Source organism: Artemia sp. Qi Xiang Cuo, chromosome 3 (genome assembly GCF_049724085.1).
Source record: "Artemia sp. Qi Xiang Cuo chromosome 3, ASM4972408v1, whole genome shotgun sequence".
Classification (NCBI taxonomy): Eukaryota; Metazoa; Arthropoda; class Branchiopoda; order Anostraca; family Artemiidae; genus Artemia; species Artemia sp. Qi Xiang Cuo.
Genome location: NC_142796.1, coordinates 8,350,527 through 8,378,035, shown reverse-complemented (window position 1 = coordinate 8,378,035; position 27,509 = coordinate 8,350,527). Strand labels below are relative to the sequence as shown.

Below are 27,509 nucleotides of genomic sequence, written 5' to 3'. Positions count from 1 at the left end.
GAGGTCTGAACTTCAAACTTTTAAAGCTACAAAAACATTATCCCAAGTCATTAACAAGAAGAAAATGATTGAGCACGAGAATTTATAGGAATAATGCGATGTTAAACATTATTACAACATAGGTTTCCCTGGGTCTAGTAGCTAAAAATGAGAATTCTACTTGGTCTGATCGACGGGGAACATAAACACTTTCCGCACGGCCCAACAAATTCCTGTTTTGTCATACTGTTCTTGTATGTTTTTAGCCAACCATTTAAAAATCCTTACTAAAATCAAGTTGAGGTTGAACGGGCTTGGTGAAGTTTGATTTTTATTATTATTTTTAATCAGAAAAATCAGCGCGCCGTGGCGCGCCGCCGGTCAGAAATCGGCGGCACGCTGCCAAAAAAAATTCGGTGCGCCTGGCGGCGCTCCGCCGCCGATACTAAATCACACATTCGCCGCCGTCATGTCGGCGTGGCGCGGCTTCGGGGACTAGTCCGAATACCCGACCCTCTTTTTTAACATTGCGAGATAGGACGGATGGACATCTGTACGATAATACTTCTTGTCTGTGGCCATGGCTGTAAAATTCTAAACCAAAAATTTAGGGATTTCTTTCATTGAAAACTCAGCTGCACAGCAGCAACAGGTACAAAAGGGTATTCATATGACAATATTAAAAAAACTGTACCACAAAGCTTATGCCCAAGTAGAGTAAACTAGCTGAAATACCGGTTATAGAAAATGGCAGATATTTCTTGGTCCAGTCTAGTTATAGGCTATATTATTTGAAATTTTAGGCTTTGATCAAAATCAACCACTCTTCTCAAGGAAACTTAAGTTTTAATAAAGTTAGTACCAATAGATTCTTTGAATCTATGTTCTTTACAAGTATCATTCTTTATTGCAAGGATGCTCTCCCCCCTGATTATTCCATAAAGTAAAAAACTAGTAGGCCCAGGCCTAAGCAATTGAACAAAATAAAGTAGGCTAAAACTCAAATCATCACATCATGTTACCAAATAATAATCAAGAAGAATTGTATAGGCTATGTCAATTAATAGATAAAATTCTAGACTATACATGAATATGGTTGCAAAATGCTACTCTAGCTAGGCTACCTTTGGCTATCTTGGAAAGGGGTTAGGTTGGGAAAATTAAACTTTCAGGGATGGGTCTTCAGGCTAAAGTTTAGGTAAATATTTTGCATTTTGTATTTATTGACTTATGAATAAAGTGAACATACTACTCAATGCCTTTTTTATGCTCTTTACAAATATAATAATCATTTTTGTTGCAAATGAATTTCCCCCACCCCTATATATACCAATTCAGGGTATATATTTGCACAATAGAGGGGTAGGGGTAAAGTTTAATCTTACCTCTCATTTGTATCAAAAATAAACTTTAACCGCCCCCCCCCCTAATGTGCAAGTATATACCCTGAATTGGTATATATAGGGGTGGGGGTAAAATTCATTTGCAAAAAAATGATTATCCTATTTGGAAAGACCATAAAAAAGCTCTTGTACCTCCTTTATACAGTAGATATATTTCCTAAAGAAAGATTTCTAGATTGTAGGCTAGTCAGCTGATTCTAACCAGCCAAGTCCCAACTACTAAGCTTAGGGAGGTAAATATTTAGTGTTTGACTACTATTTAAGAAACATGCTATAAAATCAAAGTAGTACCAATAGATTCTTTATTTAATACTATTTCCAGGAATCATGGCTAATTTTCTGACAAAGTGGGACTGACAATGATTAAGACTAAACTTAGAAAATGCTGTCCAATTTTGGAGTTAAAACAAAGTATCTAAATCATAGACAGAATCAGTCTTAGGCAAATTTAATCTAAGAAAAGTGTTGTAAAGCACAATAATTATACTTAAATTGGGATACTACAAGAGTAACCTTTGCTTAGGGCTTAAATCTTGATAAAAGAAGTTTTCCAAGATTATACTCAGCCCATCCACGCTAGCCTAGTCTCAATTATCAACCAATTGCAACTATCTACACCATATCCAAGATTAAGAGCCAGCTGTTCATTTTGAGGAAAGATAGTTTTTAACCAAATATTTATCCAAGATTACACATAGTTTTTATCATAGTTCAATGGACTTTATTTGTAAGTGGTTGTGGTTAACCATGGACCTATTGAACACACTGGTTGAGTACTGGAGGTTTTGCCAAAGTTCAATAGACTTTATTTATAAATGGTTGTGGCTAACCATGGACCTGTTGATGTTAATGGCTGCCTTGATTCTGTACTTGTGATGTTAGCTCAGGCAATTCTGGTTTACACCCAGGCTAGCTGTTTTAAGACATATGCATGTATCAGGAATTTTTGATGTTCTTGTTTCAAATTAAAGTTCATTTGTTGAAATATTCATGTTAACATTTATAAAAGAACCAATTTGGATCAATTTTAGATACAGTTTGTCCAAGACGGACAAATTGGCAAAGCCAGTTTTGTTTCAAGATTGAAACTTTTTAGGTGATCTACAACATATTAATGTCCTTAGGGGATGAAAATCTTCTGTTATTTCTTAAATTGATCCATTCTTGATGTTGAACTTGTCTACACTAAATTGTCATTCTTTAGATATATTATAGTTTTGTTTATTTAGATATAGAAAATTTTCTTCTATTTTGTTGGGCTTTATTATAAATAAAGCTATTTAACCCTGCTTCTTAGAACTTTGTAATTGACTTTTCAAGAAGGATCTAATTTTTAGACATTTTAGAATTGATTTGATCAATTTTCCTTTTTGTATATTCCTATTTAACTAAGGGATAGAAATTAAATGTTATAGTTTCTATGGCAGTTTCAAATAGAAGTAATTTTGATGTGAATATATTCCATTGTTTGAAAATCTTCTAAAATATGGGGTTATTTTCTTGGAGTCATACATTTAAAACCTTAGAGTGATTCAGAATGCCTGATGATAACAAAATTCTTAAAAGCCAATGATTATGACTATGTTGTTTTTCAGAAGTTTCCATTGCAACTGAACCCCCCTGAAACTAAATCTTTGTGGAACTGAACCCCTATACTCAGTTTGTCAGTATTCTACAAATCTGAGGTAACATGTGGTGAAACAAAAGTTAGAATCTTTACATGTTCAACCATGTTGGAACTGTTTGTTTTTTAAAGTCATTAAATAAATGCCTGTCAAGATTCATAATTAAGCTTTGTTTTGTTGTCAACACTGATAGACTCCAAGATATGAATTTGAGATAAACTTTCCAGGAATGGGTAAATACAAAACTGGAGAGTTTAGAATTTGATAATATAGAAGATAAATGGAATAATTTTAGAAAAATTGTTTGTGAAGTTGCTGGTGGTGTCTTGGGGAAGAAAGTTATAAATGCAGCTAGCAATATCAGTGGAAATACTTTATGCTTAATAGGGAGGAGGAGGGGTCTGTACAATAATTATATGAGTGACAGATCATATGGAAATAAGAGGAATGTACACAAAGTGGAGAAAGCATTAAAATGTGAATTAAAAAGGTGTGAACTGGAGGGCAGGCCATGGATGCAACTGCCCAAAGATGTGGAAGATGAAGTCAAATGGCATATTAGTAATATCTTGTACTGACATGTTAATCAATTGAGAGGGAATAGTCAATCTGAACTTGTCCCTGTTAAAGATAGAAAGGGGCTGGTTGTTGTAGAAATAGTATTAACAGTATGAACATAGTGCCTTTTGGTTAGTTTAACATCCCTGTCAACATACCTGAAAGTTCCAATATAATGCATACACAAAGTGTTTTGATTTAGTTTAACTTCACCATCATTATTTCCTTAAGTGTTCCCCTTAATACCCTTAACTTTAGTAGTGGTTGTAGTTGTAATAATAGTAGAAGTGGTAATAGTAGTAGTAGCATGCACATTTTCCCTTTTGGTCAGTTAAACATATCACTGACTGTATCATGTAATTTTGTTCATAATACCCTAAAAAATTTCTGAAATGTTGCTGGCACACTATTTTTACAAGCTACATGAATATAGTGTCTTTTGGTTTTGCTAGACACTCCCCTTGAGATTCCAATAGAGCTTCACCTTAATCCCCTACCCCTTTTTGAAACCAAGAATCAGACATGTCACCTGCATAATTAACATAATTTACTATGTGGGAGTTTCTCCCCCCCCCCCTAGCTAAAATTCAGTTTTTTTCAAAAATCTTATCAAAACTCACATAAGCCTGCATAATTCAAGCATCCAGAGAAACAGTTTGGTTTTTCTAGTATCCCCCTCCAAATCATAAGTTGAATATGTAAATTGAACCAATAGTATAAACTACAGCCCTTATCCAATGGTTTTGGAGGTCTTGTCATCCCTAGCAGCATAGTTACTGGACTTTTCAGCTATGTAGAAAAATTGGGTATCTTGAAATTTTTATCAGATGCCTGATTTGATTTTGCAAGACACTCCCCTTGAGATTCCAGGTGAGGTTCATCTTAATAGCCTTACCCTTTTTTGAAACCAAGAACAAAACATGCCCCCCCCCCCCTGTGTGATTAACATCATCTGGTATGTGGCAGAAATACTCCCCCCTCCCTTAGCTGAAATTCGGTTTATCCAAAAATCTTATCAAAACTGAGATAAGCCTGTATAACTCAAGGACCCAGAAAAATGAGTCAGTTTTCTTTAGAATATATCTTTGCCTTATGGTACTCTATGGCTCATTTTTCAGTTTTCACTGTCATTTCACTTAAATTGGGGAAAATGGCTCCAATTTCCCCCCCCCCCCAGGATTTTCACAAAATTAGGCCACTGCCCACCTCCTTCCAAATCATAAGTCCAGTATGCAAAGAACCAGTTGTATAAACTAAAGCCATTATCCCATGGTTTTGGGGATATTGTCATCCCCAGTGGTGTATTTACTGGACTTTTCAGCTATGTAGAACAAAATGGCTAGCTTGAAATTTTGATCAGATGCCTTGGGGGGGGGGAGTAGGAGGGGCATTGTGCCCTATAATTGCTTTGTTTTTGTTTTCTCCAAATGACTGAAATAAAACTCTCCATTGGTGGAAAAATAAGATAAGCTGAAGCTACAGTAATTAGATTTACCACTAATGCAAAACTAAACTTATTCCTGGACCCCTGTCTTAGTTAACTACTCAAAAACACCAACAAAAAAACAAAAAACAACTTAGTAAGTATATGGAACAGAATTGTATCAGATACAATACAATTGCATTGCCTATACAAAAGAGCCATAAGGCTTCAATGATTTATTATTTATCATAACTAATTCAAAAAACTTTTTCCACAAAAAGAGTTTTACAAAGAAAAGTAAAGAACTCCACTAAACCAAAAATGGGCAGAAAATAATAAATAAATGAAATCCAAAACAAACAGAAATTACTATAAATAACCAGTTCAAACTAAAAACAAGCAGAAATTAACGTGAGTAGGGCTGACAACTCCCATATCTTCTCAAGACCAGAACTTAATTTGGAATTTACTGAAAGGAAGCAAGTTATCCATTGTTAAAATATAGTTACCCAGGGTTACGTGGGAGGATCTTTCCATGGAGAAATTCTTCATGGGGGGAATAGGATTTCAACTGAAAGTAAGGAGCAACATTAAAACTTAAAACAAACAGAAATTATTACGTATATGAGGGGGTTTTCCCCCTTGTCAATACCTTGCTCTGTAGGCTAAAGTTTTTCAGCACTTCCAAAAGAGCTATTTATTCTAATTAGACAACTTTTGTGATTCAGGGGTCATTCTTAAAGAATTGGAATAAAATTTGAAATTTTGTACAAAGAGCAAGGTATTGACAACGGGGCAAACTCCCTCATATACATAATAATTTATGTCTGTTGCAAATTTTAATATTGCTCCTTACTTTCAGTTGAATGAAGTTGTTTTTTTATTTAATTTATGGAAGGGATAGTTGTATAAACTTTGGAGGAGGCTCATTAGATTGGAAATTTAAAGTTCTAAGCCACTTTTGAAGAATCAGAGGGCAACCAGCCTCTCCTTCCTAACCAATTTTTTCCCCCAAATGTATCCAATCAAAATTTTGATATGACCATTCTGTGAAATAACCATACCTTCAGTGTTTATGACCCTGCCAGCAGCTCCTGGGGCAAGAGCTGTAAGTTAATCCATTTTTTTTTGTTAACACAACAGTTTTAATGGAAAAGTATTTTTTCTGTATCAACTTTGGAGGTGGCCCATTGCATTTGAAATGGGAAGTTACAGTGCGTTTTTTAAGAGTCAAAAGTGATCAGAGGGCTTCTACCCCCCATGCCCTTTTGTCTCCAAATACATAAAATCAGAATTTTGAGATAGCCATTTTATTTAAAACAGTCTAAAGTTTAAACTATGCCTCTACGGTTCACAACCCTCAGCCCCTGGTGCAAGAGCTGTAAGTTATGTAAGTTGCCTGTTATTAACATAAAAACTTTTTTTTTTTATCAAGAAAAGAGGGGATGTTTGATCCTGGATATCCAAAACAACATGGAGTATCAAGGTCTAACTTTAGAGAAATGTCAAGAATACCAAACACAATAAAAAAACAAACACTTTCCTTTATTGGTTATGACAAGGAAATACCAGTAATATCTAAAGAACCGCTGATGGTATCAGCCATCACATCATTTTGGAAATGTTTAGGGGTATCTTCAACTAAATGACCATATACTATGTGCATTAAGTTTTACAAGAAGATGTATCCGTAATACATCAAGAACAGCTGAGGGTATTAAGTTTAAACTTTGAGTGCTTGTTGAGGGAATATTGAAAAAGGCTGGGGATGTTTATTACTCAACATTCAGGAAAGTTCTGATTTATCTGAAAAAAGGAGAAATAAATCTGCTTTAATGGTTTGTGACATCTGCTTCTTTGTTTTTGCAACAATAAAATAGAGATTTTTGAATGATCTTGACAGGCATTTATAATGTGACTTTAAAAAATTAAAAATTTCAACAAGGTTGAACATGTAATGATTCTAACTTATTTTTTACCCCATGGATATTGCCTTGTATTTTTAGAATACTACACAAATAAGTCTGGGGTTCAAGTTGCAAGGTGGTTCAGTTAAATGAAGTTGAGTTGCATGGGCAGTTCAGTTGCATGAAGGCTCAGTTCAGAATGTAAAAGCAAATCGTTTCAGAATGTAAAAGCAAATCGTTTTATTGTGATTCAATTAATTAAAAAACAGTGCATACAACTGAACTTCAGTTGCATGCACACCCTTTCAGAATGTAAAAGCAAATTGTTTTATTGTGATTCAATTAACTGCCAAAAAACCCTTAAGCGTCTTTGTGTTAATACTGATAGTGCTATTACCATATTTATGATCCCAGCAACTTATTTCTATTGCATTCTTTAAATTTCAGCATAGCTGCCTTTGAAAATAAATTTTGTCATGTACAAAACAACAAGAGAATCATAGGCAGCGCAAATGTGCTGCCTAAGTAATGAACAATGTTGGCCCAATGTATTATTTATTTCTTTTTTCTTTAGACCAGGGCACTTTTTATTGAAGGAGTTGTCGTAGAAACTTCGAAAAGGGCTCATTCGATTGGAAATTGGAGTGGCTTGTGCCCTTTTTAATAGTAGAAAGTGATTGGAAGGCAACTAACACCCCTTCCACGCCCACCATTTCCCCAAAGACATCCAATAAAAATTTTGAGATAACTGTTTTGTTCAGCATAGTTGATTTCCAGATAGAAATTATCTTTTTAAGGAGGACACTCCCCCACAGCCCTCAGGGCAAGGGTTTTAAGTTATGCCCTGGGGGCATATAATGTTTTTATAGAAAGTGTTGTTGTAGAAACTTAAAAAAGGCTTGTTCAATTGGAAATTCAAAGGGCTGGTGCCCTTTTTAATAGTCGAAAGGGATTGGAGAGCAACTAAACCCCCTCTCACACCCACCTTTTCCCCAAAAACATCCAATCAAAATTTTGAGATAGCCATTTTGTTCAATTTAGTTGAAAGTTCTGGAAATTAGGTCTTTGAGGATGACAGCCTCCCCATAGCCCTCAGGGTAAGGGTTGTAAGTTATGCCCTGGGGGAATATAAGGTTTTTGCTGACCATTTCCCCAAACACATCCAATCAAAATTTTTGATAGCCACTTTGTTCAACATAGTTAAAAGTTTTAGAAATTAAGTCTTTGGGTATGATAACCCCCTCAGAGCCCTTGGGGGAAGGGTTGTAAGTTATGCCCTGGGGGCATATAAGGTTTTTATAGATAGTGATGTTGTAGAAACTTCAAAAGGGCTCATTCGATTGGAAATTAAAAGGGCTTGTGTCCTTTTAATAGTCAAAAGTGATCGGAGGATAACTAACACCTTTCTCACACCCACCATTTCCCCAAACACATCCAATCAAAATTTTATTTGATTGGAAATTGAAATGGCTAGTGCCCTTTTTAATGGTCAAAAGTGATTGGAGGGCAAGTAACCCCCCTCTTATGCCCACCGTTTCCCCAAACACATCCAATAAAAATTTTGAGATAGCCATTTTGTTCAACATAGTTGAAAGTTCTGGAAATTATGTCTTTGAGGATGACAACCCACTCACAGCCCTCAGGGCAAGGGTTGTAAGTTATGCCCTGGGGGCATATAAGGTTTTTATAGAAAGCGTTGGTGTAGAAACTTCAAACAAAGCTCGTTTGATTGGAAATTAAAATGGCTAGTGACATTTTAGATAGTTGAAAGTGATTGGAAGGCAACTAACACCCCTTCCACGCCCACCGTTTATCCAAACACATCCAATCAATATTTTTGGATCGCCATTTTGTTCAAAGTAGTTGAAAGGTTCAGAAATAATATCTTTAAGGGTGACAGTCCCCCCACAGCCCTCAGGGTAAGGGTTGTAAGTTATGCCCTGGGGGTATATAAGGTTTTTATCAAAAGCTTTGTCATAGAAACTTGAAAAAGGACTCATTCGATTGGAAATTTGGAAATTCAAAGGGTTAGTGCCCTTTTTATTAGTTGAAAGTGATTTGAGGGCAACTAACCCCCCTCTCACGCCCACCTTTTCCCCAAACACATCCAATCAAAATTTTTTGATAGCCATTTTGTTCAACATAGTTAAAAGTTTTAGAAATTAGGTCTTTAAGGATGATAACCCCCTCAGAGCCCTCAGGGCACGGGTTGTAAGAAATGCCCTGGGGGCATATAATGTTTTTATAGATAGTGATGTTGTAGAAACTTCAAAGAGGGCTCATTCAATTGGGAAATAGAAGGGCTTTTTCCCTTTTTAATAGTCAAAATTGATTGGAGGATAAATAACACCCCTCTCACACCCACCATTTCCCCAATCACATCCAATCAAAATTTTTAGATATCCATTTTGTTCAACGTACTTAAAAAATCTGGAAATTATGTTTTTGAGAATGACAAATCTCCCACAGCCCTCAGGGCAAGGGTTGTTATAAGTTCTAGAAATTAGGTATTTGAGGATGATAACCCCCTCAGAGCCCTCAGGGCAAGGGTTGTAAGTTATGCCCTGGGGGCATATAAGGTTTTATAGATAGTGATGTTGTAGAAACTTCAAAAATGGCTCATTCGATTGGAAATTAAAAGGGCTTGTGCCCTTTTTAATAGTCGAAAGTGATAGGAGGATAACTAACACCCCTCTCACTCCCACCATTTCCCCAAACACATCCAATCAAAATTTTGAGATAGCCATTTAGTTCGACGTAGTTAAAAAGCCCGTAAATTATGCTTTTGAGGATGACATTCCCCCCTCCCTAGAGCCCTCAGGGCAAGGGTTGTAAGTTATGTCCTGGGGGTATATAAGTTGTTTTTTTTTTGTAGAAAGCGTTGTCATAGAAACTTCGAAAAGGGCTCATTTGATTAGAAATTGAAATGGCTAGTGCCCGTTTCAGTAGCTGAAAGTAATTGGAAGGCAACTAACACCCCTTCCATGCCTACCATTTAACCAAACACATCCAATCGAAATTTTGAGATACTCATTTTGTTCAAAGTAGTTGAAAGGTCCGGAAATGATATCTTCAAGGATGACACTCCCCCCACAGCCCTCGGGGTATGGGTTGTAAGTTATGCCCTGGGGGCATATAAGGTTTTTATTGAAAGCTTTGTCATAGAAACTTGGTCATTTGATTGGAAATTCAAAGGGCTAGTGCCCTTTTTAATAGTCGAAAGGGATTGGAGGATAACTAACACCCCTCTCACACCCACCATTTCCCCAAACACATCCAATCCAAATTTTGAGATAGCCATTTAGTTTGATGTAATGACGTAATTATGTTTTTGAGAATGATACTTCCCCCACAGCCCTCAGGGCAAGGGTTGTTATAAGTTCTAGAAATTAGGTATTTGAGGATGATAACCCCCTCAGAGCCCTCAGGGCAAGGGTTGTAAGTTATGCCCTGGGGGCATATAAGGTTTTATAGATAGTGATGTTGTAGAAACTTCAAAAATGGCTCATTCGATTGGGAATTAAAAGGGCTTGTGCCCTTTTTAATAGTACGAAAGTGATAGGAGGACAACTAACACCCCTCTCACAACCACCATTTCCCCAAAAACATCCAATCAAAATTTTGAGATAGCCATTTAGTTTGACGTAGTTAAAAAGTCCGTAAATTATGCTTTTGAGGATGACATTCCCCCCACAGCCCTCAGGGCAAGGGTTGTAAGTTATGCCCTGGGGGCATATAAGTTTTTTTTTTATAGAAAGCATTGTAGAAACTTCAAAAAGGAATCATTCAATTGGAAACTGAAATGGCTAGTGCCCTTTTTAATAGTCAAAAGTGATTGGAGGGCAAGTAACCCCCTTCCCACGCCCACCATTTCCCCACAACACATCCAATCAAAATTTTGAGATAGCCATCTTGTTCAACGTGGTTGAAAGGTCCGGAAATTATGTCTTTGATGATGACAACCCCCTTACAGCCCTCAGGGCAAGGGTTGTAAGTTATGCCCTGGGGCATATAAGGGTTTTATAGATAGTGATGTTGTAGAAACTTCAAAAAGGGCTCATTCAATTGGGAAATAGAAGGGATCATGCCCTTTTTAATAGTCGAAAGTGATTGGAGGATAACTAACACCCCTCTCACACCCACCGTTTCCCCAAACACATCCAATCGAAATTATGAGATAGCCATTTTGTTGAGCATAGTTAAAACATCTGGATATTATGTTTTTGAGAATGACACATCCCCCACAGCCCTCAGGGCAAGGGTTGTTAAAAGTTCTAGAAATTAGGTATTTGAGGATGGTAACCCCCTCAGAGCCCTCAGGGCAAAGTTATGCCCTGGGGGCATTTAAGGTTTTTGTAGATAGTGATGTTGTAGAACTCATGAGTACGAGTGAGTAGACTCATTCGATTAGAAATTCAAAGGGCTAGTGCCCTTTTTAATATTCGAATGTGATCTGAGGGCAACTAACCCCCCTCTCACGCCCACATTCTCCCCAAACACATCCAATCAGAATTTTTAGATAACCATATTGTTCAACGTAGTTGAGAGTTTTAGAAATTAGGTCTTTGAGGATGATAATCCCCTCAGAGCCCTCAGGGCAAAGGCTGTAAGTTATGCCCTGGCGGCATATAAGGTTTTTTATAGATAGTCATGTTGTAGAAACTTCAAAAAGGGCTCATTCGATTGGGAAATAGAAGGGCTTTTGCCCTTTTTAATAGTCGAAAGTGATTGGAGGATAACTAACATCCCTCTCACACCCACCATTTCCCCAAACACAATCCAATCCAAATTTTGAGATAGCCATTTAGTTTGACGTAATTAAAAAATCCGGAAATTATGTTTTTGAGAATGATACTTCCCCCACAGCCCTCAGGGCAAGGGTTGTTATAAGTTCTAGAAATTAGGTATTTGAGGATGATAACCCCCTCAGAGCCCTCAGGGCAAGGGTTGTAAGTTATGCCCTGGGGGCATATAAGGTTTTTATAGATAGTGATGTTGTAGAAACTTCAAAAATGGCTCATTCGAATGGGAATTAGAAGAGCTTGTACCCTTTTTAATAGTCGAAAGTGATAGGAGGACAACTAACACCCCTCTCACAACCACCATTTCCCCAAAAACATCCAATCAAAATTTTGAGATAGCCATTTAGTTTGACGTAGTTAAAAAGTCCGTAAATTATGCTTTTAAGGATGACATCCCCCCCCCCCGCCCCACAGCCCTCAGGGCAAGGGTTGTAAGTTATGCCCTGGGGCATATAAGGTTTTTATATAAAGTATTATCGTAGAAACTTCAAAAAAGGCTCATTTGATTGGAAATTGAAAGGGCTAGTGCCCTTTTTAATAGTCGAAAGTGATTAAAGGGGAACTGACCCCCCTCTCACGCCTGCTAATCCCTCACAACTATTAGACCAAAAGCTGGAGGCGGTAATTCTATTCGACATGCTTAAAGACTCTGAGGCCTAGGTCTTTGACAAAGACCACCCCCCACAGTTCCCTGGACAAGGGTTGGAAGTTATGTCATTGGGGTCAGTCAGGTATTTATTGAAAGTGTTGTCATCGAAACTTCAAAAAGGGCTTATTTGATTGGAAATTGAAATGGCTAGTCCCTTTTTAACAGTTGAAAGTGATTTGAAGGCAACTAACACCCCTTCCACGCCCCCCATTTATCCAAACACATACAATCAAAATTTTGAGATAGCGGTTTTGTTCAAAGTAGTTGCAAGCTCCGGGAATTGTGTTTTTAAGGATTACAATCCCTCCACAGCCCTCAGGGTAAAGATTGTAAGTTATGCCCTGGAGCATATAAGATTTTCTTATTGAAAGCTTTGTCATAGAAACTTGAAAAAGGGCTCATTCGATTGGAAATTCAAAGGGCTAGCGCCCTTTTTAATAGTCGAGAGTGATTTGAGGGCAACTAACCCCGCTCTCACACCCACCTTTTCCCCAAGCACGTCCAATCAAACTTATTATATAGCCATTTTGTTCAACGTAGTTGAAAGTTTTAGAAATTAGGTCTTTGAGGATGATAACCCCCTCAGAGCCCTCGGGGCAAGGGTTGTAAGATATGTCCTGGGGGCACATAAGGTTTTTTTTCATAGAAAGTGTTGTCGTAGAAACTTCAAAAGGGCTCATTCGATTGAAAATAAGGAGGGCTTGTGCCCTTTGTAATGGTCGAAAGTGATCGGAGGATAACTAACACCCCTCTCACACCCACCATTTCCCCAAACACATCCAATCAAAATTTTCAGATAGCTATTTTGTTCGACGTAGTTAAAAAGTCCGGAAATTATGTTTTTGAGGATGACATTTCCCCCACAGCCTTCAGGTCAAGGGTTGTAAGTTATTCCCTGGGGGCATATAAGCTTTTTCTTTGAAAAGCGTTGTCGTATAATATTAAAAAAGGAACCATCCAATAGTAAATTGAAACGACTAGTGCGGTTTTTGATAGTCAAAAGTTATTGGATGGCAAGTAACCCCCCTCTCACGCCCGCCATTTCCGTAAACACTTCCGATCAAACTTGTGAGATAACCATTTTATCCAACGTAGTTGAAAGGTCCGGAAATTATGTCTTTGAGGATGACAACCACCTCACAGCCCTCATGGCAAGGGCTGTAAGTTATGCCCTGGGGCATATAAGGTTTTTATAGAAAGCCTTGTCGTATAAACTTCAAAAAGGGCTCATTCGATTGGAAATTGAAAGGGCTAGTGCCCTTTTAATAGTTGGAAGTGATTGGAGGGCAACTAACCCCCCTCTCATGCCCACCTTTTCCCCAAACACTTCCAATCAAAATTTTGATACATCCATTTTGTTCAACGTAGTTGAAAGTTCCAGAAATTAGGTCTTTGAGGATGAGAACCTCCCCAAAAGTGTTGTAGAAACTTCAAAAAGGATTCATTTGATTGGAAATTGAAATGGATAGTCCCTTTTTAATAGTTGAAAGTGATTTGAAGGCAACTAACACTTCTTCCACGACCACCATTTATCCAAACACATCCAATCAAAATTTTGAGATAGCCGGTTTGTTCAAAGTAGTTAAAAGGTCTGGAAATTGTATCTTTAAGGATTACAATCCCCCCACAACCGTCAGGGTAAGGATTGTAAGTTACGCCCTGGGGCATATAAGGTTTTTATTGAAAAGTTTGTCATAGAAACTTGAAAAAGGGCTCATTCGATTGGAAATTCAAAGGGCTAGCGCCTTTTTTAATAGTCGAAAGTGATTTGAGTGCAACTAACCCCCCTCTCACGCCCACCTTTTCCCCAAACACTTCCAATCAAACTTATTATTCAGCCATTTTGTTCAACGTAGTTAAAAGTTTTAGAAATTAAGCCTTTGAGGATGATGACCCATTCAATTGGAAACTGAATCATTCAATTGGAAACTGAAATGGCTATTGCCCTTTTTAATAGTCAAAAGTGATTGGAGGGCAAGTAACCCCCTTCTCACGCCCACCATTTCCCCACAACACATCCAATAGAAATTTCGAGATAGCCATTTTGTTCAACGTGGTTGGAAGGTCCAGAAATTATGTCTTTGAGAATGACAACCCCCTCACAGCCCTCAGGGCAAGGATTGTAAGTTATGCCCTGGGGCATATAAGGTTTTTATATAAAGTATTATCGTAGAAACTTCAAAAAAGGCTCATTTGATTGGAAATTGAAAGGGCTAGTGCCCTTTTAATAGTCGGAAGTGATTGGAGGTCAACTAACCCCCCTCTCACACCCACCATTTCCCCAAACACATCCAATCAAATTTTGAGATAGCCATTTTGTTCAATGTACTTGAAAGTTCTGGAAATTACGCCATTGAGGATGACAACCCCCTCCCCACAGCCCTCAGGACAAAGGTTTTAAGTTATGCCCTGGGGGCATATAAGCTTTTTATAGAAAGCATTGTTATCGAAACTTCAAAAAGGGCTCATTCGATTGAAAATTGAAATGGCTAGTGCCCTTTTTAATAGTCGAAAGTTATTGAAAGGCAACTAACCGTCCTCTCACGCCCAGCATTTCCCCAAACATATGGAATCAAAATTATGAAATTACTATTTTGTTCAACGTAGTAGAAAGTCCTGGAAATTAGGTCTTTTAGGATGATAAACATCTCATAGCCCTCAGAGCATGGGTTGTAAGTTATACCCTGGGGGCATGCAAAGTTTTTATAGAAAGTGTTGTCGTAGAAACTTCATTAAGGGCTCATTCTATTGGAAATTGAAATTAGAAGGGCTTGTGCCCTTTTTAATGGTCGAAAGTGATTGGAGGATAACTAGCACCCCTCTCACGCCCACAGTTTCTCCAAGCACATCCAATCAAAATTTTCAGATAGCCATTTTTTTCAACGTAGTTAAAAAGTCCGGAAATTATGTTTTGAGGATGACACTCCCCCCATAGCCCTCAAGGCAAGGGTTGTAAATTATGCCTTGGGGGCATATAAGGTTTTATAGAAAGCGTTGTCGTAGAAAATTAAAAAAGGAATCATTCGATTGGAAATTGAAAGGGCTAGTGCCGTTTTTAATAATCGAAAGTGTTTGGAGGCCAAGTAACCCCCTCTCACACCAACCATTTACCCAAACACATCCAATCCAAATTGTGAGATAGCTATTTTGCTCACCGTAATTGCAAGTTCTGGAAATTATGTCTTTGAGGATGACAACCCTCTCATAGCCCTCAGGGAATGGGTTGTAACTTATGCCCTGGGGCATGTAAGGTTTTTATAGAATGCGTTATCGTAGAAACTTCATAAAGGGCTCATTCAATTGGAAATTGAAAGGGCTAGTGCCCTTTTTGATAGTTGGAAGTGATTGGAGGGCAAGTAACCCCCCTCTCACGCCCACCGTTTCCCCAAACACATCCAATCAGCATTCTGAGATTGTAATTTTCTTCAACGTAGCTGAAAGTTCTGGAAATTAGGTCTTTGAGGATGACAACCCTCCCCCCACAGCCCTCAGGGTAAGGATTATAAGTTATGCCCTGGGGCATATAAGGTTTTTATTGAAAGCTTTGTCATAGAAACTTGAAAAAGGGCTCATTCGATTGGAAATTCAAAGGGCTAGTGCCTTTTTTAATAGTCGAAAGTGATTTGAGGGCTACTAACCCCCCTCTCACGTCCACCATTTCCCCTAAAAAGTCCAATCAAACTTATTATATAGCCATTTTGTTCAACGTAGTTAAAAGTTTTAGAAATTAGGCCTTTGAGGATGATGACCCCCTCAGAGCCCTCGGGGCAAGGGTTGTAAGTTATGCCCTGTGGGCATATAAGGTTTTTATAGATAGTGATGTTGTAGAAACTCCAAAATGGGCTCATTTGATTGGAAATTAGAAGGGCTTGTGCCCTTTTTAATGGTCGAAAGTGATTGGAGGATAACTAGCACCCCTCTCACGCCCACAGTTTCTCCAAGCACATCCAATCAAAATTTTCAGATAGCCATTTTGTTCGAAGTAGTTAACAATGCCGGAAATTATGTTTTTGAGGATGACACTCACCCCACAGCCCTCGGGGCATAGGTTGTGAGTTATGCCCTGGGGGTATATAAGTTTTTTTTTTATAGAAAGCATGGTCGTAGAAAATTTGAAAAGGACACGTTTGATTGAACATTTAAACGAATAGTGCTCTTTTTGATTGTTGGAAGTGGTTGGTCGGCAAATGACCCCCCTCCGACGTCCAGAATTTCCCCAAAAACATCCAATCAAAATTTTGAGATATCCATTTTATTCAACGTAGTTGAAAGGTCCGGAAATTATGTCTTTGAGGATGACAACCCCGCCTGGTGTTTTTTCCAGGCGGAATCCATGCTTTTAAAAGTACTGAACAGGTTGGACAATCTTCACTTACCGTACTGAGCTTGTCTAGCAGTAATTCTTTTGGATGAAGTTGCAGAAGATGAGAGTGACTTGATCCTTTTACAATATTAAATAAAAAAACAAGTTTTTTAAACTGAAAGTAAGGAGCGACATTAAAACTTAAAACGAACAGAAATTATTCCGTATATGAAAGGGGCTGTCCCCTCCTCAACGCCTCGCTCTTTACGCTAAAGTTTTTTATTGTTTTAAAAAATAAAGTTGTGAGACAGAGTCAAACTTTAGCGTAAAGAGCGAGGCGTTGAGGAGGGGACAGCCCCTTTCATATACGGAATAATTTCTGTTCGTTTTAAGTTTTAATGTCGCTCCTTACTTTCAGTTTAAAAAACTTGTTTTTTTTATTTAATTTGTGATCGTTTTTTAGTTAATGCAGCTTTTATTTGCATAAAAATTTTACTTTTCTTTTGCTAAATGGATGTCTTTACAAACTAACTTAAGTAACTAACTTCTATATTCGTATATTTTTCTTCTGGCAAAAAATACAAAGTTGCAGATTTTTGAAGATATGAGATTGAAACCTATGTACTAGGGTTTTCTGATACGCTGAATCTGACGGTGTGATTTTCATTAAAATTCTTTCACTTGTAGGGGATGTTTCCCCCTCTTTAAAAAATCGAGTAAATTTTCTCAGGCTCGTAGCCTTTGATGAGTAATACTAAACTTAATAAAATTTATATATTTAGGATCAGCATTATAAACACATTCTTTTGATTCATTTATTGACATCAAAATTCCGTTTTTAAAAGTTTTGATTACTATTGAGCCGTATCGCTTGTTTTTTATTGTTTTTTTATTACGTATATGTTATTACGTATATGAAGGGGTTCTCCCCTTAGTCAATACCACGCTCTTTACGTTAAAATTTAAAAAAAATTTGATTCACAAACCCCTTAATCACAAAGCCGATTAATTAGAATAGATAGCTCTTTTGAAAGCACTAAAAAAAAAACTGTAGCGTAAAGAGTGAGGTATTGACTTGGGGGAGAACCTCCTCACATACGTTATAATTTCTGTTCGTTTTAAGTTCTAATGTTCCTTCTAACATTTCAGTTTAAAAAAATAGTTTTTTTTTTATTTAACTTCTGATCTTTTTTTAAATAATGCTTGGAAATCCTGCGCCCCCTTACTAGAAATTTCCATTCCACCAAAGAAACATCCTCCCCGAACATATTCTCCAGAGTATCCCCCTCCTCTAGCCCCCCCCCCCCCTCCAGAAAAAATCTTTCCTGAAAATGGTTGTATACTTCCCAATAACCAATAAATAATGCTGGCAAGTCCGGCGCCCCCTTCATGGCAATTTCCCTTCCCCCATGAAAACTTCCATCATGAACAGATCCTCCAACATACCCACCGACCCACCCTTCCCTCCCACTACCAGAAAAAAATACCTCCTAAAAACTTCTGTATGCTTCCCAATTACCAATACTATATGTTAACATTGGGTAAAGTTCATAACTTTTAGCCCTCCCTCTAGGAGCATCGGGGGATTAAGTCACCCTAAAAGACATATTTATAATATTTTCGACCATGCTAAACAAAATGGCTATCTCAAAATTTCGATCGGGTGACTTTGGAAAAAAAATAATCGTGGGAGGGGGCCTAGTTGCCCTCCATTTTTTTGGTCACTTAAAAAGGGAACTAGAACTTTTAATGTCTGTTCGAATGAGCCCTCCCACGATATTCTAGGACCGCTGGGTCGATACGATCACCCCTGGGGAAAAAAAAAACAAACAAACAAATAAACACGCATCCGTGGTCTTTCTTCTGGCAAAAAATGTAAAATTCCACATTTTTGTAGATAGGAGCTTGAAACCTCTACAGTAGGGTTCTCTGATACGCTGAATATGATGGTGTGATGTTCATTAAGGTTCTATAACTTTTAGGGGGTCTTTCTCCCTTTTTTTGAAAATCAGCCAAATTTTCTCAGGCGCGTAACTTTTGATGGGTAGCACTAAACTTGATGAAAGTTATATATTTGAAATCAGCATTGAAATCTGATTCTTTTGATATATCTATTGGTATCAAAAACCCGTTTTCTAGAGTTTCGGTTACAATTGAGCCGGGTTGCTCCTTACTTACAGTTCGTTACCACGAACTGTTTGATGAAATATTTAAGAGCAAAAATGACGTTTTTAAGTGACTTATTGCTAATTGGTTTGTAGACAACTACTGAGCTGTAAACTTTTGAGTTTTTTTCTTTTTGTTAAGCTTCATAGCATTAGAATGTAAATGAAATTTGGTTTTCAAATCGAAAATGCTATTATATCAAATACGAGAAGACAATATGAATTCGATTTGTATACTAAACAAAAATTCAAATGAATATATCAAAAGATTCAATATTAAGCACCATTGTCACCATAGGTATATTTGACAATTCTTGGCCAAGTTGTATTTTCTGTTTCCACTATGTATTCTTTTTCATAGAAACATAATTTTCGTACTCTATAATTTTGTTATTTTACATTTTAGGATATAAAAGACCATGGGGCTATTGTCTACTTATTTGAGTGTCATCAAACTTTGATGCAGAGGATAATCAATAGTATGATAAAATTGCAGCATACAATAAGCCAAACTTGGACTACAACTTATATTCTTAGAAAAGATTTTATTTTGCATCCTACCTTTGCTGCCAACCCAGAACATTTATTTTCATCCCATTATGACTTTAGCTATATTATTTTTTAAACACCATAGTTGAACTTTATAGTATGTGGTTGATCCCCTGCAGTGAAAGTGTTCGTTTGCCTTAAAGAAGCTTGTCCAACTCGTTCTAAAATATAAGTGAATCAATGATGGCTACAACAGAAGAGGACCCTATGATGCTCTGTGATGTCTTTGAAAACTGTTTTAATAAGTTAGCAAATAAAAAGGTTGATAAAATGACCCCTCAGCAAAGACAATTAAATGATGTTTATTCTGGTTCAGTATGTGGAGAAAGTCCAAGTGTGTCATTTCAAAGTGGCTCACCCTTATGTGCCTATGACTCCCCAAAACCTCCTTTACCTCCTAGTTCTGAAAAAAAGAATAAGGAAATATGTGATAGCCCTATTGATATGCTAAGACAGTCTCAGTGGCAATATGGGGTAAATCAAGATTCTCAGAGATATGTCTCGCCAAAAGATGGCAATGGTGCATATTATAGTAGCCAGTATTTCTTGCCTGATAGTGTTTTGAATAGGGGTAGTGTATGGAGTACCAATCCTGTTACAATGCCATTATATGATACTCCATTTGATGCTGGCATGCTGGCAACTGATAGTTCTCATATGATACCAGAAGGCCACTCTCATTTTTCTCAATCATTTGGGCAGTCTGTGAATAACCCAAATCCTGGGCTAGATACTATAAGCTATGCTATGCCTAGAGTATCTGCAGATCCTCATACCCCTACTGTGTTGCCATCTATGTCTACATTTGCCCCAGCTTCCAGTCTAAATATGTACCCACCTGTTAATTCCAGTTCAGTTAACACTTTTTACTCAGACTCCCTTGTTCCTCAATCAGTTGACTATTCCAAAGCTCATTTGTATGGTCCAAATCCTAGGGTTCCATTTCGAAATCCTTCTGTTTCATCTTTCACCCCTGACACGCAAGAATGGAGTGGTCCTAATTGTCAGTTTAGCTATGACCATATTGAAGAAAGATTTGATGAGGCTGTACATTTGATGATTAATAATGCTGACGTAGAAGCGCAGACTGGACTTATTGAGAACGGCTATGGTACAGGCTTAGATCAAAGTACTGAGCAGTATAAGTTAGACCAACCAGTATTACACCCCATTATATCTTCCAATAAACCTTGTAAAAGGAAAAATTCTGACCTCTTTGAAGAGAAAGGAATAGTTTCTCCTGTTTCAGATCCAGCTCCTACTCTCCCCTCGTCATCTAAAGCTTCCAAAAGATCCAAGAGTACCAATATTGACATGCTAGAAGGTGACCCAGAAGTAAAAGTTGTAAAGGAAAAAGAGAGAAGGCAGGCAAATAATGTAAGAGAAAGAATTAGAGTGAGAGACATTAATGAAGCATTTAAAGAGCTTGGTAAAATGTGTATAATTCATCTGAAAATTGATAAAGCTCAAACTAAGCTAGGCGTGATACAGCAAGCTGTAGATGTTATAGCTCAATTAGAGCAACGTGTCAGAGAAAGAAACCTTAACCCCAAAGCAGCCTGTTTAAAAAGAAGGGAAGAAGACAAAGATGATGATTGTCTTTCAGAAAGTATTGTTGGGAGCTCTGGAACCTCAGTTGTTCAGGAACCACAAATAATGAACATGCAATATACTGTAATGCCCTCAGATGGGACTTATCATCTTGGTCAACAACATTGACAAATTCCACATGCCTTTATGCTCTATACAAATATTGCCAAATAATTTTGATTTTGTGATACAAAAAATATATTAGTCATAGTTTTATACTGAAAAAAGCCCTTTTAGATAATGCAGATTGTAATATAAGGATTGTCATTGTGTCATATAAGGACAGAAAAGATGAGCTATTCTGAATATAATTTGGGTATTTTCATACCCCTTGGTTGGAAAGACATTGAGCAACCTTGCTCTTTAGTTGATTTTATAGTTGCAATGTAATACCTTTTTTTTTATAAAGCTGTAATTGCAGAATTTTCCATTTTTGTAGTTAATCAAATGTAAAAAATTAAATTTTAGAAGGTTGATTTTGGCATGCCATTAACCGAACTTCCATTTTGAATGGTATATGATTTTTTCTTCTTTTTTTTATCATAGTTTTGGGAGACATTGTGCTATATAGTTTTTGGAGTTAGACCAAACAGCCTAAGTAATTCTACTGCAGATTTCTGGTTACAAGCAATGGGAATTTGAAGCTACTAAATTACTAGGGAAACCTAATAATTCAATTATGTTAATACATAATTAATTATGTTCTTCTGCTGTGCTAACTAAACCCCAGTCCCCCAAAACAAAATAAAAGGATTAATAAAATAGAAACATACCAAATCAAATACAGAATAAGCATAAAGAATTAAAAAAATAGATGCTTATGGACATTCTACACCATATTATCTACCTGTATTACCTGTCTTCCCAGAAATATACCCCCTACAGATGACATGAACTGTGCAGCCCCAGATCCTAAATTATGCCAAATGCCCATTGTTCACAAACTCTTTACGTAGTAAAAAGGACGAACAGGCTTGATCCTAGCTCTTTAATCGGCTTAAAACTTCCATAGATCATTTCTTGAGCCAATGGATGATCACAATTTTATTGGGAGTTTTTTCATGGGAGCCACAAGACAGGGTGGTTTTTTTACCTTATCAGTTTGAAACTTTTATCCCTAAGTCCCTGGTCAAGCAAACTGTTCTTCTTTTTAACTCAACTTCAACTATGGCAATTAAAGGTAAAACAAGGGCAACGTAGGACAGAAAAAAATACATTCTTTCAGCAAAACTGAAATGAATCGATCTGCTTATATTCTAATAAAAAGATAATGTCTATTTGTAATTGGTATAGCTAATTTAAATTCTGGCACACTTCATAAATAAAATTGACAATTATTTGCAACAGAAAATACATTGAAGAGAATTCACAACTGTAAGTCTTCAATTTTTCACAATTCTGTTTTATAAGATTGTTCCAATTATTCACTATACATACTGATATAATGTATTAGAGAATAGGCATAGGCTACACAGAAGTTCTTTCATCTGAAGTACCTTTAATATCCTTTTTCTTTTTTAATTTAATTTGAATAACATGAAGTCTTTCCAAGTCAGAAACACGAAAATCTTGACTACAGAACTTCTTATTTCATACAAGCAAACAAATCATTTTTCAGCATTTATCTTACCCTGTTAGGAAAGCTCAATCCCAGACCCATAAAACACGAAAAAATGAGTCAAAACCATAAAAATACATACTACAGGATATTCTATACCATATATTCTTCCAGTATTTTGGAATATAGATAGGGTTATCCCTATCTATAGATAGGGATTATATAGATAGGGATTATCCAGAATCCCTTCTTTTCTTTTTATACTTTCCCATTTGAAGCTTAATTTTACAGATTTAGGAGTTTTCCAGGGATAAATGTTTTCGGAATGGAATTTTCCATAGAGGTGAGTGTTAACAGGAGGAATTTTCTGGCGGATAAACAATTTTCTGGGGGAGGAGGGGAATAAGTCAGTACCTTCTTTGTTTTCTATTAGATGTCTCTGTATACTTCCTCTATAGCCGTCAATAAAGTAATACAAAACAAAGCTACTCTTCCTGGAAAACTATGGAATCAGTAAGACATTTCACTTTTCCTTGTGCTCTGTTAGGGGTCTAGATTTACTCCCCGGCAAATAACCCCCCCCCCCTCGCCGCTGCTGGTTGGTCTCTAATCACTTTCGTCTTATAAGAAGAGGACTAGAACACTCAATTTCTGATGCATTGAGCAGCCTCCGAAGTATAAAAATGGAATTTATCACTAAAAGGTATTAATTCCTGAGAAACATATTAAGCACTGTTTAAGATAGGAAAATAACATTTGACAAACCAAGGAAATTTGCCTTAATTGCCAGATATTAGCTAGATTCTATAATGCAACGATGTTGCTTCATATTCTGTATGTTGCACATTTCTGGAATTCGTCTGAATCTGAAGCACAATGTGCAAAAAATTAATTGTAATAGGTCTCAGTAAGTGCATTTGAACGCAATTTAGTTATTACAAATAGTCATTGAACGCCAGAAATTACAAAAATCAATTGTAACAATGACCAATATTTCTGTTGATTATCTGGCTATGCTAATAGCTGTATGCAAGCTAGCACATACAGCCAATACCAGTTCTCCATGGACAACATTGCTTCGTAAAGTATGGAAAAGTTTAGAGAGGTGTTTATGGGCTCATTTTAAACGAAATTGCTATATTTACGTGCTTCTGTAATTAAAAAACATCATTAAACGTAATTAAAATATTAAAAAGATACCACAATTTTTGAAAGTAACTGCTTCTTCATATACAATATGAGGAATGACATCGTTATCGTATGTTGCAACCATAAATGAGATTATAGTAAAAATATACGATGAAGACAGTTGCAATGACGACTAATCACAGCCAGCGCAATAGCGCTGCCTAAGTAAAGAGTGACTTGATCACAATGTATTATTATTATTTTTTTCTGACCAAGGCACATAGTAGAGTAGGAATTGTCGAAGAAACTTCGAAAGGGAGTCATTCGATCGGAAACTGAAGGTTCTAGTGTCCTTTTCAAGAGTAAAAAATGACTGAAGAGCAACCAGACCCCCTACGCCCATCATTTCCCCAAACATACTCGTATCCAATCAAAATTTATGATAGTCATTTTGTTCGAAAAAATTGAAACGTCCAGTAATGGACGTTTCTGGAGATGATACGTTAATGGATGTCTGGAGATGATACCCCCCCCTTACATCCCTCAGGTCAAGGGCTATAAGTTCCTCTTGCCAAATAATAGCTTATAAGATTTGTATGGAAAAGGTGGCCGAATGAACTTCGGAGGGGGCTTATAGCCGGCCCCTCTACGCCATCTTTTCCCCAAATGCATCCGCTGGGAATTTTGAGTTTCATTTTGTTCAAAATAGTCCAAAGATCCTATAACAGGACCTTTGGGGCTGAAACAACCCCCCATGCCCGGGGAAGAGGGTTGTAAGTTATTTCTGGGGGGCATGTAAGTTTTTTGGATGGGGTGGTCGTATAAACTTTACAGGAGACTCATTTGATTGGAAATTTAAATTTCAAGTTCTCTTTTAAGAGTCAAAAGTGACGGAGGGCAACTAGCCCCCCCCCCCTGCAGACCCGCTTTTCCCCCCAAACCCATCTTATCGGAATTGTGAGATAGCCTTCTTTCCTAGTGAACAAAATAAAATACGGACAGACAAATAGCAAGCAACAACAAGAAGAATGAAAAATAAAGCACTGAGAACTACACTAAGCATGATTAGCTTTGAGACTGGCAGGAGCAGATGCTCCAGCACCATCAATATCACCTTTGGTCGCTATCTTACGGGGACTGGTATGATCAGTTTTGATAAATATGTTGCCGTCTACTGTCCAAGCATTTTTTAAGCCTAGCTTACTCTTAGCATAGGGAAGAAGATTGAGTCTATTCTTAGTGAGGGATTCATTCACTGAAATTCGCGTACCCTTCAAGTTCTTTTTGTTTTTCAAAATGGCGGATTGAAGCTTCAGGTTGGAGAAAGTAACGACAACTGGACGAACGGTAATGTTAGTTTACCGACCAATCCTTCGGGTTAAGATAATGTCATCAGCAACTAGTGGGATTCCCGGGAATTTCGAGCTACAAAACTTAAGAAATTTATTGTCTGTATTTTCCGGGATCGAAGCGTCCTCGTCAAGTCGAAACACCATAATCTTATTATTTAGAGAACTCTGTTCAATAGTGTCGTTCTGGCAAATTAATTTGTCCTCAAGGTTCACCATAGCAGTCTGAACTTCTTTACTCGTCGAGTTTACATTAAGCACTAGCTGCTCAAGACTTTTGAGCTTGCTTTCCATTTCAGCTAACTTTGTTTTAACCATTTTTTCTAAATCCAGAGACAGGCTGTTATAGATATCATTCTTAATGCCTTCAATGACTTCGTCACTTAGACTGCCCGGGTGAGACTGCAAAGAGATAGCTTTCGAAACCTCGTCGCTAATTCTCAGTTCCATGTCTTTTTCAATACGTGCAAACCAACTTTTGATTCATGAAAACACTTATAATTATAACGGTGTAAAGATAACTAGCTAAACGAAAAAAAAAAACTTTGAAAAATATCAGAGCTGAACAATGAAAAGATTTACTACAGAAAAACAGCGCTATTTCAAACAAAAAAAAAGATCACGTGACAAAGAGAAAAACTCCTTTAAAAGAGAAAAAGAGGCCAATAAAAGCAGCAATGCTTGAGCACACATGGTTACAGTGGTAACTGTAACTTTTTAGAAGAAGAATCATAGCCTATTTAAAAAAAAAAACAAAAAACCCTCCTAGAAAAATTAGCAAGTGGGAAAAAATTTGTTATTTTGGTTGATTCTAGTAACTATTAACTTGATTATTCTCAACGTTAAGATGTTTTTTGAAAACTAATTACTGGTATTTTGAAAATAGCCTGGAAGTACACGATTGAAATTACCCCAGCCGAAAACCCTTTGCAGGAAACTTTCAGCTCCTTGGCTAGGACAACAAGGCGATTATATGAAGCATTACTGAACTTTTAAATATCGAACAGATTTATCATGCAAAAGTTCAGTCGTTACATCTGCAAAATTTTTAATATAACGAAAAAGATTGTTGAAGTGGTTCAAGATTAATTTAAGATTGAGCCTATTAGCTTCTGGTAGAGCCTCAACCATCCTCCGTATCTAAGAGAGAAAAGTAAGGTTTCTGCAAGAAATTAGCTATTAGAATGTTGCTGAGAAAATCCTTTCTAATTTTTCTCTCCCCCCTAATGAGTCGAATTCAGAAAATAAAAACTAACAGTTATTTTTAAGTCATTTAAACTTCAAGCATTTAGTCAATTCTGTCACACTGTAATTTGCGTTAATTTGGAAGTACCCCAGAAATAAATCCTAGCTTTGTCCCTAGCAGACTGTCCTTCACTTCTTCTAATTCTCCAAGAATATCTAGCTTGGTTTATTTTCAATTTTAATTGCATTTATTACTAAAACTGAACTAAACTCAAAATACAGAAAATATTTTGTAAGGACTGAAAACTTCATGTTCTAGTTTAGAATCTATCTAGTCAACTGTTAAGAAAATTCTTTAATGTGATTTTATGTCTAGTGTTCTCATTGCTACTCAGCGTTTCTTCAAAAAGTGAGTGAGAAAAATGTTCAATTTCAATACGAATTGTGTTTTATATTTATTTTTGTTGGCATTTTCAATGAAAATACTGTTATATTGAAAGCCGATGTCAGCATCTTCTCAGGGTTATGCATCTTCGTCAATTTGCTTGCGACACGTGGGATTGAACCTGCCAAGCTTCGGTCAGAAGGTACAGCTTTATCCAAAACGTCATCGCAAGGTATTATTGATAATAATTTTTCTATAACTTTATTAATTTACTTTAATCAGTAATAATTAAATGGCTAATGTATATAGTTTCACCAATATGAATGTGAATACACAACATGATGCCTTTTTTTTAATATAGAGATTTAAGGGTAACTAGCCCCCCCCACGCCCTTTTTTCCCAAAGCCATCCGCAACAAATTTTGAGATAGCCAGTTTTTTGAAAATTCTTCAAAAATTAGATAATAAAAACTCCGGCGTCAACATAACCCTTCTGGGCCCGGGGGGGCGATAGGCGTTGTAAGTGTTGTCCTTGGGGCGTCTATGGTTCCTATGAAAGGAATGCTCGTATAAACTTCAGAGAGGGCTCATTTGATTGGAAAATGAAAGTTCTAGTTTACTTTTTAAGAGTCAATAGATATCCAAGGGCAACTAGCCCCCCCACACAGACGTTTTTCCCCAAGCCCATCCGATAAAATTTTGAATTCTCTTTTTAAGAGTCAAAAGTGATCTGAGGGCAGCTAGCCTCCCCCACACTCCATTTATTTTTTCCCAAGAGGCACTTCATATAGAAGGGGTCGTCGTATAAACTTCAAAGGGGTTCATTCTATTGGAAATCGAGAGTTCTAGTGCCCTTTTTAAGAATCAAAAGTGATCAGAGGGCAACTGACCCCCGCAAGCCCATTTTCCCCAAATATATCTGACAAAAAATTTGAGGCAGCCATTTTGTTA

At 37.0% G+C, this 27,509-nt stretch overlaps 1 protein-coding gene across 2 annotated transcripts; it reads left to right on the top strand.

Annotated features, from left to right (window-relative positions):
* Positions 1-667: 667 nt before the first annotated feature.
* On the top strand, positions 668-21,429 carry LOC148953723 (transcription factor 12-like). Of its 2 annotated transcripts, none has more exons than XM_089108461.1 (2): positions 668-833; positions 19,221-21,429. In XM_089108461.1, the coding sequence occupies exon 2, from the start codon at positions 19,544-19,546 to the stop codon at positions 21,080-21,082; it is 1,539 nt and encodes a 512-aa protein (XP_088964587.1). In that variant the 5' UTR covers positions 668-833; positions 19,221-19,543; the 3' UTR covers positions 21,083-21,429. The 2 variants fall into 2 exon arrangements, with proteins under 2 accessions (XP_088964587.1, XP_088964588.1); XM_089108462.1 differs by having other exon boundaries at positions 676-691.
* Positions 21,430-27,509: the final 6,080 nt, after the last annotated feature.

What these genes read in the sequence shown, in the direction of transcription:
- LOC148953723 (XM_089108461.1), top strand. Translation starts at nt 19,544, where the DNA reads ATGATGGCTACAACAGAAGAGGACCCTATGATGCTCTGTGATGTCTTT.